Source organism: Lepisosteus oculatus, chromosome 7 (assembly GCF_040954835.1).
Source record: "Lepisosteus oculatus isolate fLepOcu1 chromosome 7, fLepOcu1.hap2, whole genome shotgun sequence".
Lineage (NCBI taxonomy): Eukaryota > Metazoa > Chordata > Actinopteri > Semionotiformes > Lepisosteidae > Lepisosteus > Lepisosteus oculatus.
In genome coordinates this window covers 26,252,688-26,269,236 of record NC_090702.1, presented here as the reverse complement: position 1 = coordinate 26,269,236, position 16,549 = coordinate 26,252,688, and the positions used below count along the sequence as shown (strand labels likewise).

The 16,549-nt window shown below is 40.2% G+C and overlaps 2 protein-coding genes across 5 annotated transcripts in view; one reads left to right on the top strand and one right to left on the bottom strand.

The window, feature by feature from the left end:
• Positions 1-535: 535 nt before the first annotated feature.
• On the bottom strand, positions 536-6,903 carry LOC107078059 (uroplakin-3a). Of its 3 annotated transcripts, none has more exons than XM_069192345.1 (7): positions 6,687-6,903; positions 5,976-6,137; positions 5,193-5,445; positions 4,897-4,973; positions 4,082-4,214; positions 1,888-2,007; positions 536-769 (listed from the first exon to the last, which is right to left on the bottom strand). In XM_069192345.1, exons 1-6 carry the CDS (start codon positions 6,739-6,741, stop codon positions 1,899-1,901), a joined length of 789 nt encoding a protein of 262 aa, XP_069048446.1. In that variant the 5' UTR covers positions 6,742-6,903; the 3' UTR covers positions 536-769; positions 1,888-1,898. The 3 variants fall into 3 exon arrangements, with proteins under 3 accessions (XP_069048446.1, XP_069048448.1, XP_069048447.1); XM_069192347.1 differs by having other exon boundaries at positions 5,976-6,198; positions 6,687-6,900; XM_069192346.1 differs by having other exon boundaries at positions 5,976-6,162; positions 6,687-6,900.
• Positions 6,904-13,239: 6,336 nt separating this feature from the next.
• kiaa0930 overlaps positions 13,240-16,549 on the top strand; it is a 43,430-nt gene continuing 40,120 nt past the window's right edge. The window contains exon 1 of one of the 2 annotated variants that reach the window (XM_015352994.2): positions 13,240-13,697. In XM_015352994.2, coding sequence (XP_015208480.1) covers positions 13,559-13,697 — 139 coding nt within the window. In that variant the 5' untranslated portion in view covers positions 13,240-13,558. The remainder of the gene's footprint in view (positions 13,698-16,549) is intronic. The other variant, XM_006633640.3, reaches the window with a different exon arrangement.

Below are 16,549 nucleotides of genomic sequence, written 5' to 3'. Positions count from 1 at the left end.
CTGGGTACATCAGAAATCTAAAAATAATGCACTATTCTGTAGCTCGAAACTTCAGTTCATTAATGGAGTAACTAATATAACGATGGATGGCATGAGAACCACACCAGAACTGAAAAATTTCACACAGAACTCCAAGCAGCTGTTACCTGACAGCATTCTAATTGGAATGTTTACATTTACACCAGTGACCCAAGACAGCGTGGCTTACATCCAGAATGGCACATGGCCGTTTTCTATATTACATGGGCTAGCAGGGGTGTGTGCAGTAATTACTAAGATTTGCAACACTAAACATTCCTGAGACAGTGCATAAAACCTTGTGGAAGGTTTCAGTTTGCATAGCTCAATTCTGAAATGAACCCTTAATGATCAAGAAGCTTGAAATTACATACAGTAGAAGTTTAATTTAATCCACTTTGAGCAGTCCCCTTAGGCTGATTTCTGGCCGCTGGGAGAAGAATATGTATTTAGCATTTAGCCTTTATATTTTCTGAATTGTGCACGAAGCATATAGATTTTATTTCAACTGCAGTAATCCTGTAGTAACAAATTTTATTCAAAACAGCCTGCAGCGATTACCAAAACGGTCAAGAATAATTGGGATAAAACAGAAAATAAATGTAATAGTAAAACACCAAAACATTTATAGAACCTGTGAAGTCTTCTGAATTCTTAATAATCAATGGGTTATCTACATTTCTGCCTTGATATGTCAGTGCCCAAGATAGTAGACAGCCCTGTTTGAAGATGAGTCATCATCTGCAAGTATCTGAAGGAAAAAAAAGTGAAAATCAAAACTCCAGTAAAAATACATAAATTCCTTCATTAACAAGATACAAAACTGCAATTACAAATCTGATAGCCTTAGCAAATGTACATATAGAAATTGGACTTTGACAGAGTCATTATTCCTGACCTGCCTTAAGTGAGTTTCAATCGGATACCTGCTGTTGTATAATCTCAGAAATAGCTAAAAGACAGGGATACCATTATCAAAAATAGACACTGGGCCATAAGCAGTAGTATTTTGGTAATGGTCACTCAAATACCATTCAGTTCGTAACACAGAGTGACCATGGCTGAACATGCACTATAAAATCCTTTGTAACACTGCTGTAATTTGGGGCAATGTTGGCACCTTATGTGCGTCCCCTTCAGTGTTCTCCAGAAATGGCCATTTTCATCACAAACTCATTTCATACCTTCAGACCACTCTGTGACTCCCAAGCAGGAACAAAGGCTATGATTCTTTTATGAGGAGTGTTGCATCTATGCCTCAGTAAAACTGAATTTGCCTCAGTAAATATAGGGTTATACGTACACTTTATATTAATCCTTTTTTCCCCAGTGGGGATCGCAGTCACTTATTATAACAAAGTGTATATGTAGATCAAACTGTGATATTGTTGGAAAACTTGGTACAGCACATTCACTTCAGCTGTGTCAGGGGGTTCGGTATAAACTTTGTAGATATAGAAGTCCATTAAAACAAAGAATATAATCCTTGCTTAAAGCACCCGTTCCACCTGTGGTGGTGAGCCTTACAAACTGCAAGCCAGCACCATTAAATTCTAGTGACGAAGAATAATCCTGCAGCAGCCTCAGCTTTACCTACAGTAATTGCTCCTTTCACTCCAGCTTATCACCCATATCCAAGGTCTTAAAAACACTAAAATAGGTATGTGTGTAAATAGGTGTGTCTAGACATATACAGTGGTACCCAGAAAGGTTTTTGCATAATTGGTTAACTATTTTTGTGCCTAACTGAAGCATTCTTCAACTCATTCAAAAAAAAGTAGCACATACAGTATAAAGATAGTTGGCTTGCAGTTACCTTGCTACATGATCAGGAAACGACCACCAGCATCGGTGAAAACAAAGACTTACCTCTTCCTCCTTTATGTTTGAACGTTAACCTCACCCATGGACATGCGCTTGTTTACAGTTGAGTAACAGGTGTGTGATCTCATAGTCACATCCTGGGACCCTCTGCCCTTCACATGATGGCTTTAATAGATGAGATGTGGGGGAGGGAGAAAAAAAAACTCTCATTATATCTTGATCTTCAACTCATCATGATCTTCAACTTCACCTGCGATTACTGAGCCGCTCACCCGAGACTGTAACTTGGAGACATTGCATTCAGACCGAAAGGCTGCTTTTAACTTTTAAGATGTCAGAAGGATGAACATATTCATTACATTCTCGAAGACCAATTGAGAGCAGTGAATTGGGAAAAAAAAAACTAACTGCCAGTTTTAAATTACTTCCAGTACAAGAGCATATTAATCTTCACAAACATTACTAAGATAGCAAGATATACAGCATGTAACACCATTAGATTTGGCATGTTTCAGAGAGGCATCAGTTTCAGCAGCTAGCAGACCCTAAAGAAACACAGCAATTGTTCTGCAATCAAATAGATAAGCCTATGAACACATTCCCTGTTTACGGGTTTTTCCATCTCAAAGGATCCCCAAGCATTTCATATAAGGCTGGGCAACCCTTTCAATTGTCACTGCACAGTGCCCAGCAGGGTGGCAAACTGCAGAGATGAGCCAGCATCCCCAATCCACAACACATCAGGTGGAGAAGCAAGAAATCAAAAGGCTCAGCCTTGCTCAGCTTCCAAGATCTGACAAGACTGACCTACATACTAGGTAAATGTCAAGGAAGTAATAAAATAATGAAGTGTGCTTTATAGTAGTATAGTTTAACATTTACATTGTAGTTCATAAACCAAATGGACATATCAGTTACATCTATAAGAGAATCTTTTTCAGTTTTAACTGGATCATGGAATAAAAAAGTTAAGAATAGGATGTCTCTACCATATGAAATACAAATATGCTTTTTATATTGACCTCTTTTAAAGTATCAGTTGTGTGTTACACACACTTCAAAGGCAATCCTATAAGAGTCATATGCTGACGCAGTCAAACTGAAAATACGTATTGGTCTGAACAAAACCCAGATCCCATTTAATCAATTTAAATACACAACTGAATAATACAGAGCATCAGAATCAGTAACTTATACTTGGATTTTTTTTTGTAAGTAAACATATCTTGAATATACATTAAATATTGTGGTTTAATTTTGCTTATATGATCTCTCATGACCTATTCCGACCCAAGTGTGCTGGGTCGGTACTAAATTAACTTGGCTCTGCCCACTAATGATTGTTCACAGGTGATAATGACATTTAACCTGATGACAAATAGGTGATCAAGAAAAAAAAACAGAAGCCCCCTTGATCAAGAAAGCAATGCCTTCATATCAGCCAGCAGCCATATCACTCTGCCACTCACAACTGGCAACCCACTGAAACTAAGCAGGTGTGAGCCTGGTCAGTCCCTGGATGGGAGACCTCCTGGGAAAAACTAAGGTTGCTGCCGGAAAAGGTGTTAGTGGGGCCAGCAGGGGGCGCTCACCATGTGGTCTATGTGGGTCCTAATGCCCCAGTATAGTGACCGGGACACTATACTGTAAAACTGAGGTCCCAACTAAAAATCCCAGGGCGTTTCTCAAAAAGAGTAGGGGTGTAACCCTGGCGTCCTGACCAAATTTCCCAATGACCCTTATCAATCATGGCCTCCTAACAATCCCCCTCTACGAATTGGCTTCATCACTCTGCTCTCCTCCCCACTGAGAGCTGATGTGTGGTGAGCGTTCTGGCGCACTATGGCTGCCGTCGCCTCATCCAGGTGGGGGCTGCACATTGGTGGTGGTGGTGGAGGGGAGTCCCCATTACCTATAAAGCGCTTTGAGTGGAGTGTCCAAAAAAAAACTCTATATATAAGCATATTTGTGTAAGCAATTATTAATTATAATTATATCACCTGGATCACAGAGCAGCATCTCAGGTTGACCCACTAAAAGCTTCAGCAAAGAAAAAATGTCATCATCCCATCCTGATAGACATCAACAAATGTAGCAGTAATATGTAGAAAGAGACTAATTGTTGTGCACAATTAGGGTAGTCCAGGTGTGATGGTCAGGGCAAGGGTGTTTACAGGCTGTAGAACTAAGCAAGATCCTTACTTTTCTTCCCTGAGCACGCGCCACATGTACAACTTACATCACATCCAGTACTCCCATGAAAATGGCAGCCCCAAGCAGCAGACACAGCAGGAGACTCAGGATGACAGTGACAACTATCCCGCCTCCACTTCTCTTCCCAATCCAGGTGTCAATTTCATCAGGGCTCAGAGCTGAGTAGAACATAGACAATTGTTTATAATCCTGATCAAGACCTGACCCAATGGTAAAAACCATACTCTAACCTTGCTGCACTATTAAATTCCTCAGAAAAGTGTAGACATGATTTGTCAGAAGGAAAGCAAAAAATGGATCCAATCCTGTTCAAGATCTCTCAGATTTTAAACATAGTGCACAGTTTCTGGGTTTGTGTATAATCTGATCTAGATGATGTTATGCCCAGGTAAAATAGCAAAGTAAAATCCAAGACAGAAATCAGAATACCGGGTGCTGTTTACAGAACCACTCTCACTCCCTCTTATCCTAACTGAACAGGTTTAAGATGCTCTTGGAAATGTTTAATTCAGGGGAGGAAAGCCATTTACAGCAACTTTAGCTTTGGATTGAAACAACTGCCAGAATATAAAGAAGGGACACCCAATTTATATCCCTTCCAATCTCCTTCAGTGCAACATTTGCATTTTACCACCTCCTTTATTGTTGTATTGATCCTCTTAATCAATTAAAAGGAGCCAATGCAGTACAACTCTGTAATGGCGCACATTGGAAGGGTTGTAGTTTGAATAGCCATGATGTAATGCATCCATTTCACAGTACAAATTCTCCATTGTACAACAGAGTAGTGAAACTTTAGCTGTGAATCTATTCAATTTTGAATACAATCAAACCACCTACCCTTTCTTGTTAGGATTGACTCTGACCATTCGGTTTCTGCTATAGTTGTAGTCCCATTTACAAGCAAATATTTAAACCTGTAAAGACATTCAGACTGAAAATGAAAGTGTGATCAGGCTTTTATTACTTTTATTGCAATAATCCACTCTACAGAACCTGCAAAGAGCAGGCTGCAAAAGCTGAATGTTAGACTAAATCGAGCTTTGAAGAAAAGGTTGAACCAGGTCCTGGAAAGATTTATCGTCATGGTCACAAACTCCTATATCCACTGAGCAGACTCTACACACAGAGCTCACCTGTACGAAGTGCCATCGGAGAGCGGCGCATTACAAAAGGCTTCAGCCTCCGGTTCCCCCACGCATGTCGGGTTGCTGCCAATACGGACCAAGTACTCATCTAAAGTCTTATCGATTCTCTGGGGAACAGACAGGTCTGCAGGGTTTGGTGGAGAGGTGCAGTTTGGGATCCCGAAGGATGTAGCCTTATAAGGAGTCTCTGTCCCTCCATTCGTCTCCTTGTACGTTTTCCCAGTCTCAAAGGTCAGAGTGGCTACAACACAAGTGGACAGGTTTAGAGACCCACACTAAACCCCCCTTTTACCAAGTGCAGTTTTCCCCTCAAGGAATGTGGCCATCTCACTAGGCTACAGCAGGCTCAATCGAAACAGACGGATTTAAAGATGTGGTATATTCTAGTGCAGTTACTACTGCTTGAAAAACTAACAGCACAACACAATCGCTTAAATCAGCGATGGTCTTCAATCCTCAAGGAGTCCAAAGACTTCTTGTTTCACCCCAACTGGGGTCTTACTTACAGCCCAAGTTCAAGTTAATAAATTCACTGGGTTAATTCTATCACAGGCTTTACAAGGAGCATAAACCCACAGGGACACGGACAACAAAAACTGGAGATTTGGAATATTATCCCTAATCTGACGAGAAGGCGTCTTCAGACAGCCACCCACATAGAAAACTTATGTGCAGTTTGGTCCAATGAGAGTCCTTCCATATTTGTTTTCTTTCCAAAAAAGAACAGCAACAATTTGTTGTTAGTTGACCTTCACTTCAGAGAATACGTACCCGAGAGGCTGTGGACAACGTATACATCTACCATCATTTCATTCGTTGGCTTCACGCTGTCGAAAACGCAAAGCGGCTTCGCGAGGGACACCGTGCTCTGTGTCGGGTTAAACCGCAGCAGCCTGGGAGACACAGCCTCGGGCTTCACCTTCAGAGCCTCTGCTGCAGGTGCAAGCTTAGCATGAGCCTTAAGCAAAAGTGAACGGCAGTAGCTGATGACTCCCTAACCATTCACAAGAAACGGATCTCACAAACTCGGTCACTTAAGAAATATGTTCTTAAGCTATGTGGCCAAGATTTTTTTCAAAGTGTTGCGGTCCAATTTAGTACTCTATGTTTTGAATGGTGGTTATGATCTGGCTAGTCTCCTGGAACCGTGTTTAATTTAAGTCGCTGGCAATACTAGTGCCGCTGATTATGAACAGAATAAGCCGCAATATTCACAAGTAAATGTGCGATATACATTTTCCTTGTCCACCTATTCAACACGCGAGGTATTTTTAAAGTCACCATCGCAGGACATGAGGTGACGACAGCCTCCGTGACTCCCATCTTCTGTCCAGGCAACTTTGCGTTCCAAGTAGTTAGCACCTATATATATATGTTTATATTTCACCATATACATGTTTTATTTTCACCATATTAAAATGTATCGTCAGAGCCGTGTCGCACATTGCAGTCAAAACGAAATTAAAAGTGTGCATTACTAACTTGCACACGTAGTAGGCACCAGACGAAAAAACACTAAAATCCACCAGGTCTTCATGACTGAATAATTAAAAATGACATTAAAAATACGAGACGACGTAAAGATTTAAATGTCAACCTAAATTAGAAAAAGAAGAAGAAAAGCGGTTTTCGTTTAAACGACGGCACTTAAGGCCAATAAGGGGGGATACCCTATAAAAACCAAAAGCTCCATCTGCAACTTTTAAAAAATTCCAACAGCTGCCGTTAATGACAAGTTTCGGTTAATACAAAGCTGTTTTTAATTGATCTGTAAGTGTGTATGAAGAAGAGCGAAACCCAATAATTAAACAAATGACACTTTACATATGAATGCGACCATGTTACAATTAACTTGGAATCGTCCACGAGTCCAGCAAAGTTAATCAGATAAGGACATCATGCTATCTAATCAGTGGACGATGAATCCAGTGGTCAATAATCCAATTACTGAATTACTGAATACCTTAAAATCCCACGGACCCCACTAGTCTTAATTATTTTAGTTCAATCAGCATTTAAGAGCCGATACCCTAGGTAATTCTAAATCTGTCTGTCTGGAGAGACGCGCCCTGTCATGTTGTACCTCCACGGGAACTGTAGTGATCCGAATCCCGTGCAGGAGAGAACTGCACTCGCTACATTAGTCAGAATGCAATATACATTTCAGACGTGCCCATATATTGTGGATACCTTAACATTATGCTGTTATTTAACAATTAAATAAGAACTTTTCAGTGACCTTTTTTAACAAGGTGATTAATGCAATGCCAATGATAGACACTAGATGTTGCCATAAACTTCATAGAGTAACGTTGTACTCTGACACACACTCACACCAGTGCCCGTATGACTCCAGGTCTGATATAGAACCTAGGATCCCATTGCTATGAGATACAGTATTAATACTATCCACTGTGCTACTCATTTATGTTCTTAATCTTACAGAAGACCTATACCTCAAGCAGGAAAAAATGAAGTTATCATATTGTACATATTTTGTGGATTCTAAAAAAATCGAAATCAAAGGGGTTTTTTAATTTAAATTCCAAAGAGCCCTGAGTGTGGAAAAGCCCATCAGAGGACCTAGAATGTAACAACAGGTACTGAATTGATCCTTAATTGTTTAATAAACCCCCATGTGCTGCAGATTGTTTCATTAATTTAGGATTAGCTGGAGCACAGATTTACAGTGCAATGGTCTGGAATCCAGGTGCTGAGTTTGACTGCTCTTCTATTGTAGGCTTCCACTTACAATTAAATTAATTCAAAATGAAAATTAAAAGTGAAAAATTGTTCACATTATTTTCCACATTTTTGCTATAAACAGCTGTGTATTTACCTTTCCTAATTTGAAATCATTGTAGATACACTACATATTTGTACTTTCACTACTTTCATTAACTGTAGGTGCCGCTTTTACATGAGCTAAGTTCTGTGCACACAAGTGTTCATTATCCGTCACTAATCTTGCCCTCAAAATCTTGCTAAATGACTACAGTACATTAGCCGCATAAAAAAATGTGAAGTGAAACTCCCCAGATTTAAACAGAAAAGGGGAACACAGAAATTGAACAGCACACTGCTTGCCGAGACGACGCTCAGTTACCACAAAGACAGTGAGAAATGGGGTTGCAGGACAGGCTGAACCAAATCAGAAACAGGGAGACAGAGACCAACCACAACACACACAAGAGGAAAGGACAATGCACCATATTGCCTCATCAACCTTATGCACCAGTTCATTAATTAGCCCCCACTCATTACGTCTGCCTATTCCTCACTAGAAGCCCTTCACCCCTTATTCCAGTCCAGGAGCTGTGAGGACGGAGATGTAGAAGCCTGCTCCAGGGGGGCTGCTGGAGGACTGGAGACAGAGGGACTTGACAGGGTGCCGCAGAGGAAAGCTCAGGCATCTTCTACACCCCTACCCTGTGTTTGTTACATTTGGAGAGACAGCGTAGGAGGAAGGATAATGGATCATACTGTTTGGGACTGGAGTCTGGAGAGAACGCAGTGCAGAGTTCCAGCTCTGTGTTTGATACAGAGGAGGTACACAAGAGTACAGTACATAGACACAGCTGATTGAGGAGAGTGGTGCTGCTGGAATATTTTTTTTGGGACCATGGTGTTTATTAGCCTTGTGTGTGTGTGTGTGTGTGTGTGTGTGTGTGTGTGTGTGTGTGTGTGTGTGTGTTCCTTATGGATCCTTTCATTTCTCTTGTTCTTTCTTTGAGTAGATAGTGATACTGTATACATTAGAATTGCCAGTGGAATGAAAAGGACAGGTGTGTAGGATGACTGTCTTATGCTGGTGGTTGTGGGAGATACCAAGGACTTCAGGAGTCACTTGCTACTATATGTCTGTTACACGTCTAAAACAAAACTAACTTTTTGGTGATTTCTGATGAGCTCATTTTTGGGGGGAACTAAATGTTTATTGAAAAACAAGAAACAAAGTACAAAGTAACAGGCAGTTGAGTTTTATTAAATCATTGGGGCAGAATCTGGAACTTAGATGAAATAAAATCTTTATAGTAGTTATAGTACACCTTTATGAACCTTTGCCATCTGGTTTTAGAGCTTTGCCAGAGTAGGAAATGAATACAGCAATAAGACCTTACTAAAACTTAGGTTCTAGCTGTTAAATACAAAATCATAGAAAGTCTCCATCTGATAAATTTACACTTTACACAAGCAGTGAGGCTTTAACCAGCTTTACAGCCAATAAATGTACTTTAAATATTACTTTCCTCTGTGAGGCTGCCTCTCCCTTACATACATAGAAACCTGTGCTGAACCCCCTAGATTCTCATGAAATTACTTCATTTTATTATTATCGGATCCAGGTATACATTTTACATATGACCACGTCTTTGTGTTTGCCACTTAACTGGCCTTAAGTACGTGCTCAATAGTTATTATGTTATTATTAACAATTCATAGTTATAAGTCATTATTTCCTCCTGCTCCCAGTGCTCTTCAGTGCAGTCTAGAGGTTTACCTATTCCACTAGCACATGAAAGGTGCTACAGTACATAAAATAAAGAGCCTCATTGTATTGCATTATATTACACTATATAAAATCCCATATAGACAGTAATTCATCACATCTATTTTAGTCATATTCCATCCAATTCCACCAGAACACCCCTTTTCTCTGTCTGTTCTTCATTCCTCCCTGAACAAAGAACATACAACTCAGGAAAATATGAAATCCTTGTTTGCTTGGGCTGAATGTTTCCACTGAGGGGGTACTGGCACAGCTGATTCTGGCTGAAATCATTTCCATTAGAATAATGTCTAAGAATAACAGCAGCCTCTGTTGTTTACAATGCAGATGAGGAGGAAGCCAGCATTCAACAATCATTTCTTTGTGGCGACGGTATTTGCTAACCACAGTTTACGTTTCCTCACTCAACACTAATTGACCTTAGACTTTTTAATTTTATAATGTCCAATTACAGTGTGTTCTTTGTATTAGTTTTTACTGCAGATTTTTTGTTAGTAGAGCAAATCGATAATTATTAGTTAAAGGTCCCAATTAACAGTTAAACCACCGCAAACAAGTACATCTAAATATTGAAGGGCATCAGAAATACTTTTAAAACTAAGGAAATCCACTCTACGTAAAAATAAGAATATGCTGTTTTTATCTTTTGATATGTCTTCTCTTAAAAAAATTTATATTGTTTATGTACATAGATTTAAAACTTCAGGTGCACGAGCCTGGAGAGTTGAATACATCCATCCACTTGGGGATTGCTGTCTCCTGATGTGACTGGGTGTCCACCAGTGACAGTGAATTGCTAGATGTATCACTAGTGTGGTGCTGGTACACATCAGAAATGCGTAGAATCCCTGAAGCAGCTTCACTCTACTGTACTCAGTTTAGATGGCTTTTGTCACCTATATGCAAATCATTTTTCTGACTGAGAACAGAAGGGAAACCAGAAACCTGGTTCATGTCATCTTTTAAGCCAAACTGCTTAAATGAATGTTTACAATAACAGTGCCGCAAAATGTCAGATGTCATAAACACTGAATCTTACATGAAAAATGGGGAGTATTGCAATGCGATTTCAACATGACTCTTTTCAGCACTGAATTACCCATCACCTTGGCGCACTTTTTGGGGAACCCCTCTCTGTCTTTGCATAGGTTCTGTTTTGGTGTGGGAACCCCCAGGATGTCACCTTGAGGAGACCTGTCACCAGGCACAGATACCAGTGCAGACTGCCTGCTATTTTCCAACTTTAACCAGTACTCCTTTAGACAGATCTGGTGGGAAAATCCTTTTCTTGGTTTGCTGCAGTCACTTCTAAGGGTAACAAGATCCAATACATGATATTCCAGTGTTTAGTCCAGTATTACATTGAAACCTTGGAACCTAATGAGTGTTTGCAAAGAATAATAAAGATGTGAATTTTCATGTTCTTCCCGTGTTCACGTGGGAGAAATGTGGGTTTCCACCAGGGGCTCCCACAGTCCAAAACTATACTGCTGGGGGGACTGGTTTCTGGGAATATAAGCCCTGGTGTGAGTGTGTGTGCCCTGTGATGGACTGGTGTCCAGTCCAGTCACATGCCTTGTGCCTGTTGCTTGCAGGGATAGGCTCCGGCTCTCCTGCAACCTGTACTGGATAAAGTGTTAAGAATACAGATATCAAACTTGTTCTGATAGCACATGACTTCTGCAAAGCAATGTTTAGTTTCAGTTCCCTAAGTCTTAGAAGGAATAGAGGATGGAGAGTAGGTTGAATAGCAAACTGTCTTGGTTGAGTGGCTCTTTGGAAACTGCACTAAACTCCACGAAGATGCATCAGTTTTTACTGAGCTATTTGTCTTTCCAACTCTGTGGTCCTTGAATTTATCCCATCACTACAGTTTTCCTGTTAGAAGGACATTGGAAATCAAGACAAACATGATTAATCCCAGCTTGCATTTCTGCCACTGTTTGGGTCCCTCAAGTAAATTAAAATACCTTGACTGTTTGGCTTAAACAAACATTGCCTTAAACAAATGTTGTGCTTAACTAAAACATTGCCTGAAGTATTGACTATCAACCTTTATCAGCTGTTTAATCTAAATTTTGGGAATAAGGCAGTAGCAACAAAAGGGAGTGCTGACAACTCCTTATCTGCCACAAGTGAAACCCCCCCCCTGGGGTGGTGAACTGAAGGCACAGTGCACTTTCTGGCAGGAATGTGTACGAGTATTGGCGTACAGGATGGGTATTGGATGCCAGGAATAGATTGCCTGAGGCATACACACAGAACAAATGAATCAGGAAGGTCTAAAAAGGAAGATGAAGAGTAATAATCTGTTGAAAGGTGGCCTAATTTCTTCTGTAAAACCAAATTATATGTGACTGCAACAACATCAGTAAAAAAACAACTTTGTATCAATTGCCAAATTCTCAAAATGACTTTCCTAGACCCTGTTTATTACGAATCCCGCAGGATATAATAATAATAATAATAATAATAATAATAATAAATGCCAAAAAATAAAATGAAATCTTTTATTAAACCTGAAAAACCAGTAAAAGAAAAACTAAGTCATTTTATATCTATCTAAAGGGGGATCTGAGTTTTATCCAGCTGTCTTTTCTGTCCTCTTGGACATTCTCAGTCTCTCAGTCTGCAGAGAATGGAGGACTTTTGGGGAAGAAAGGATTGCAAGAGAGCTGGACCCAGGAGGGACTGGGAGCAGCAATGGCAGACCCCAGAATCGTAAAACCCTCCCCCCCCCCCCCCCCCAACCATACATGGAGTTGGACGCAAACAGGGTAGAACGGGGAACACCAGGGACACATTGTTCAAGATGCCTGAAATATCCTTTTTTTCCCCACTGTGGGATAAGGAGATTACCGACTGAAGCTGGTTCTAGAGAATACTGCTGCTGGACCTTTCCTCTGTGACATTTGGGTTTGGACACTGGGCACTTGGGCACTTGTGCTGGCCTGGAATGTGAGTGCTCTGGAGCTGGTTTTGTACATTGTGTCCGGTGTTGGGCAGACTGTGTTAACTGTTGCAATCACTACAAAATAAAAATGGCACTTAAACAATGCTTGTGTCTGTGGCTGGTCTGTGCTTGCATTGGTAATTCGGGGAGATAAGAGAACTTGTGGCAAAGGAAGAAGGGTCCTAGCACCCTTTTATAATAGGTGGGGTAGTCTTCTACAAAGCTAAAGTAGTTTCCGAATTTAGGAGAAAACTTGTCCGTGACAGAATCCCAAACATTCGTGCTTTGGGGGAATGCCGTATCAAAGCAGGGAGGAAACACCGGTTGTTCTTGTTTTTGCGGTAAAACGATTACGCGACGGGCAACGAAACTGTTGAATGCTGTAGAACAGAATATTCTGGGATTTTCCCGCTGATGTAAAAATAAATGTTTTCACAACTGAGCTATAAAAATGATCAACTGGTTCTGTCACTACAGGGATTTCCAGTCCGCGATTGTGTTTGTTGGCCCAGACAAACTGAGCGGTGCCTGGCCCTTTAAGCGCCTCCTGTTGTCTTGTGTTGCAGGAAGTGTGAGGGGTGTTCCCGTCACAATCCAGCTGATCTTGTAACAAGCCAGACGGAAGTGAGACGTGTGGATGCGCGTTTCGTCTAGCCTTTAAAATGGGACTGTCATCCCGTTTCAGCAGAATGACAGCAGGACGTTTAGTTTAGGATTACAAAAGGAAGGGACGTCTAGGGAAAATAAAAGCACTCTAATAAGGGATTATCCTTTAGCCGTCGGATCTCCAGTCCCCTTCCCATTACCCCCCATCCACCTCCCCTTGCTGCCTCCGTCTCCACCAGCTTGGTGATTTCTCTAAAGGAGGACTGACATGAGCGCAGTCTGGGGATGGCATCCTTTAAGAGTTATTGCAAGACAGAGCCCGAGGAAGAGAATGGGGAGCTGGACCAGTCTCTGCAGCAGATGCTGAAAGCTATCGCCGACGAAAGATACAGGCTTAACATCAGACAAGAGATCAGCGGACTCGGTGAGTTTGACTTTTTTTTATTTTTAAAAGGAATCGACAGGGAACTGTCTTTTATGTTTGCTGCAATATTTTGTCTTCGGCATTGGACACTGGAATGCAATGTCTCGTGATATATGCTAGAGCTTTAACTGTTACGATCATTAATTATTAGCAATACTGAAAACACCCTTAGCTAATCTATTGTTCTAAAGAATCGATCGATTTAGTTTTTAAGAGCTCGTTCCCACACAGGTACAGTACGAAACAAAAATAACTATCTGGGGAATTACCAGCTTGTACAGAAAATTGATCCTCAGACAGTTTACATGTAGTTTTTTTTTTAAATAACTGAATAATTTTACGATTTTTACGCCAATGCAGCTCGACTGAAATACTGACTGAGGGTAAAAGAGGGTGTATATTGTCCAGGCTTTTCACACTCGTATCCCAGTCCCTGCAAGAAAAACGTGAGCAGATGTTCTCATCATATAAGCTGGTGGCGGGGTGTAAAATACGTCTGTAGACTGTCCGTAGGACACCCAGACGTATCTACCACCTTGCTCTGAAGCTTTCAAGAGGTTACTGTTGCTGAAAAGGAGGGAGCTTCGATTTGGTCACTGAGTCGGATAAAGAACAATTTTACCGTCACGTTAATGTTATTTAGCATAAATAATTTATATGTCAGATGATTTATCTGTGCTCCGCCAGACAGAATATAATGTAATTCATGTCGTTTTACACTTTATGTGCTCTGTGAAGCTTGCATTGTAGTTTTATTTTCAAGAAAAAAAACGGCAAATGAAAATGCGGGCATGCTATACGTCCCTGTGGATATCGTATTCCTAACGATTCTTTTTAAATTCTCGGTCATGGTCATTGTCTTGACAAAATGCATGACTGCTCCTTGACTTCCACGTTAGGATATGCTGCCCTTGAGCTCCCTTCAGAAGCTCTATTGGCTCAAAGCTGGAGTATTCATTCTCAGTCTGTGTATAGACAGTAAATTGCCTTGTACAATGAGTGTAGTGAGGATTATTCACAAACTGAAACGGAAACTTATTGAGAAAAGAGGGTTCTCGGATGTGGAGCAAAGGAGATTCTCAGATGTGGAGATATCGTTTTCTGTAAATTTGTAAGCAGAAAATTCATTGTTTGTTTTTTTTTTAATGTGAGTTAATGATGTCTTTCTGAAGGAATGTCCCGTGTCTGTTACTGATGTATTGAGCTCCTAAATGGCACTAGCTAGTTTAATGCACAATCTGCAAAGTTGTACTCTATCTAGGTACCTTCCCAAAACCTTAGAACACAAGAACAGTTACAGTGTAGCCTCTTTGCTAGTTAGTAGCAGATAATTGAGCCAAGGGTCTCATCAAGTCATTTCTTGAAAGAGGCCACTTGGATCAGGTCCCCTCTTAGTCCTTTTTGCTTAAGACTAAAAAGTACAGGACCTGGAAACAGTTAAATGAGAATTAGTTCTCAAGTGAGTTATGTGGTTAAATATTTTTTTTTAAAAAAAGGTATTGATATTTCAATGTGTAAAAAGCTTGGTATTTAAAATTGTTTTCCTTTTTGAACAGATGGAAAGGAATAGCAATTTCATTTTTCGGTGCTGCAAGTGCAGAAATCTCTTGCATGTATGTATTAAAAACTAGACTTTCTCCCTGTTTTATTTTGTGCCATAGAATTCTTCAAGTTAACCAACCAGTTTGGTGTATTAATAAATGTAATCCCTGTAAAGCCTTTTGAGTTCTCTTCCTCTCTTATTGTTTTATTTTAAGATTTCTCTTTAATTTCAGTTTTTGGCGTGATGGAAAAACTGAAGTCATCTTGCCTTAGGAAGTGATTAATAACAATTCTTGGATTCCATAATGAAAGACACACATCATGTGAACTATAGGTCACAACTGACATCTCTCCTTCATCTTTTAGCTACACATTTTCTTACAATTTTTATGTCTTTAGCTTTTTAGAAGACTGTACACAAGGAATTCCTATCCATCGATAGAAGTGAACTGTTTTCTTAGTTGGGTTACCTTGCAGTGGCACTGAACAATAAATGTACGTTATGCAAAGTTAATGAAATGGTTGTCAGATGTTGCTTCATTCAAGACTAACGTGGGTATGAGATGCAAAGGTCTTCAGACTTCTTTCCTGGGTACTTCATTCTTTCTTAAATAAGTGAAAGAATTACGTCAGGATATAGTCCTGGACTTTAAATAGCTTGGATGATATTTATGTACTGGAAGGTGTAACAATTGACATTCTTGAAACTGCTGTCCAAGAGAAGATCAAAATCCATGTTGATCTAAAAAAGAGACAGAAATGTGAAAAATGCACAACCATTGAAATTAAGTATGTGTAAATACACTGGGAATAAAATTAAGGTTTTAAGTGTTAAATCTGTTGTGTGGAACTAGAATTTACCCAGTAGAATAAAGCTGTGATGTAGACTTACTTGATATGGAATCCAGTTTCCAATCCTTACAGCCACTTCAGAAGAGCAACACAGATAACAGATAAGAAATTTCACAGAGGGGCTCAGTTATTAGCTCTGTTGTCAAACTGGAATCTCTTTAGTCTCAGCCGATTACAGCTGACACTCAAAAAGCTTAATGAGTACCACATCTTTTGCCATAGTGTGCTCCTTAATTCAATTTCCACAATTTTTCTCTTTTCTTGTTGGTTCTTGTCATTTTTTGTGTGCATTTTCAGCGTTCCTTATTTTCCTTCATTACTATATAGGGAAAAATTAGATATTTATACAGCTGGTAGTTCATCCTCCCAGGTGGAGTTGAGTTAGACTTTGTGCTCTTTTTCCGAACCGGGATTGGAAGGGAAGGAGCAGTACAGCAGGATATGAGCAAGGCGGAGTG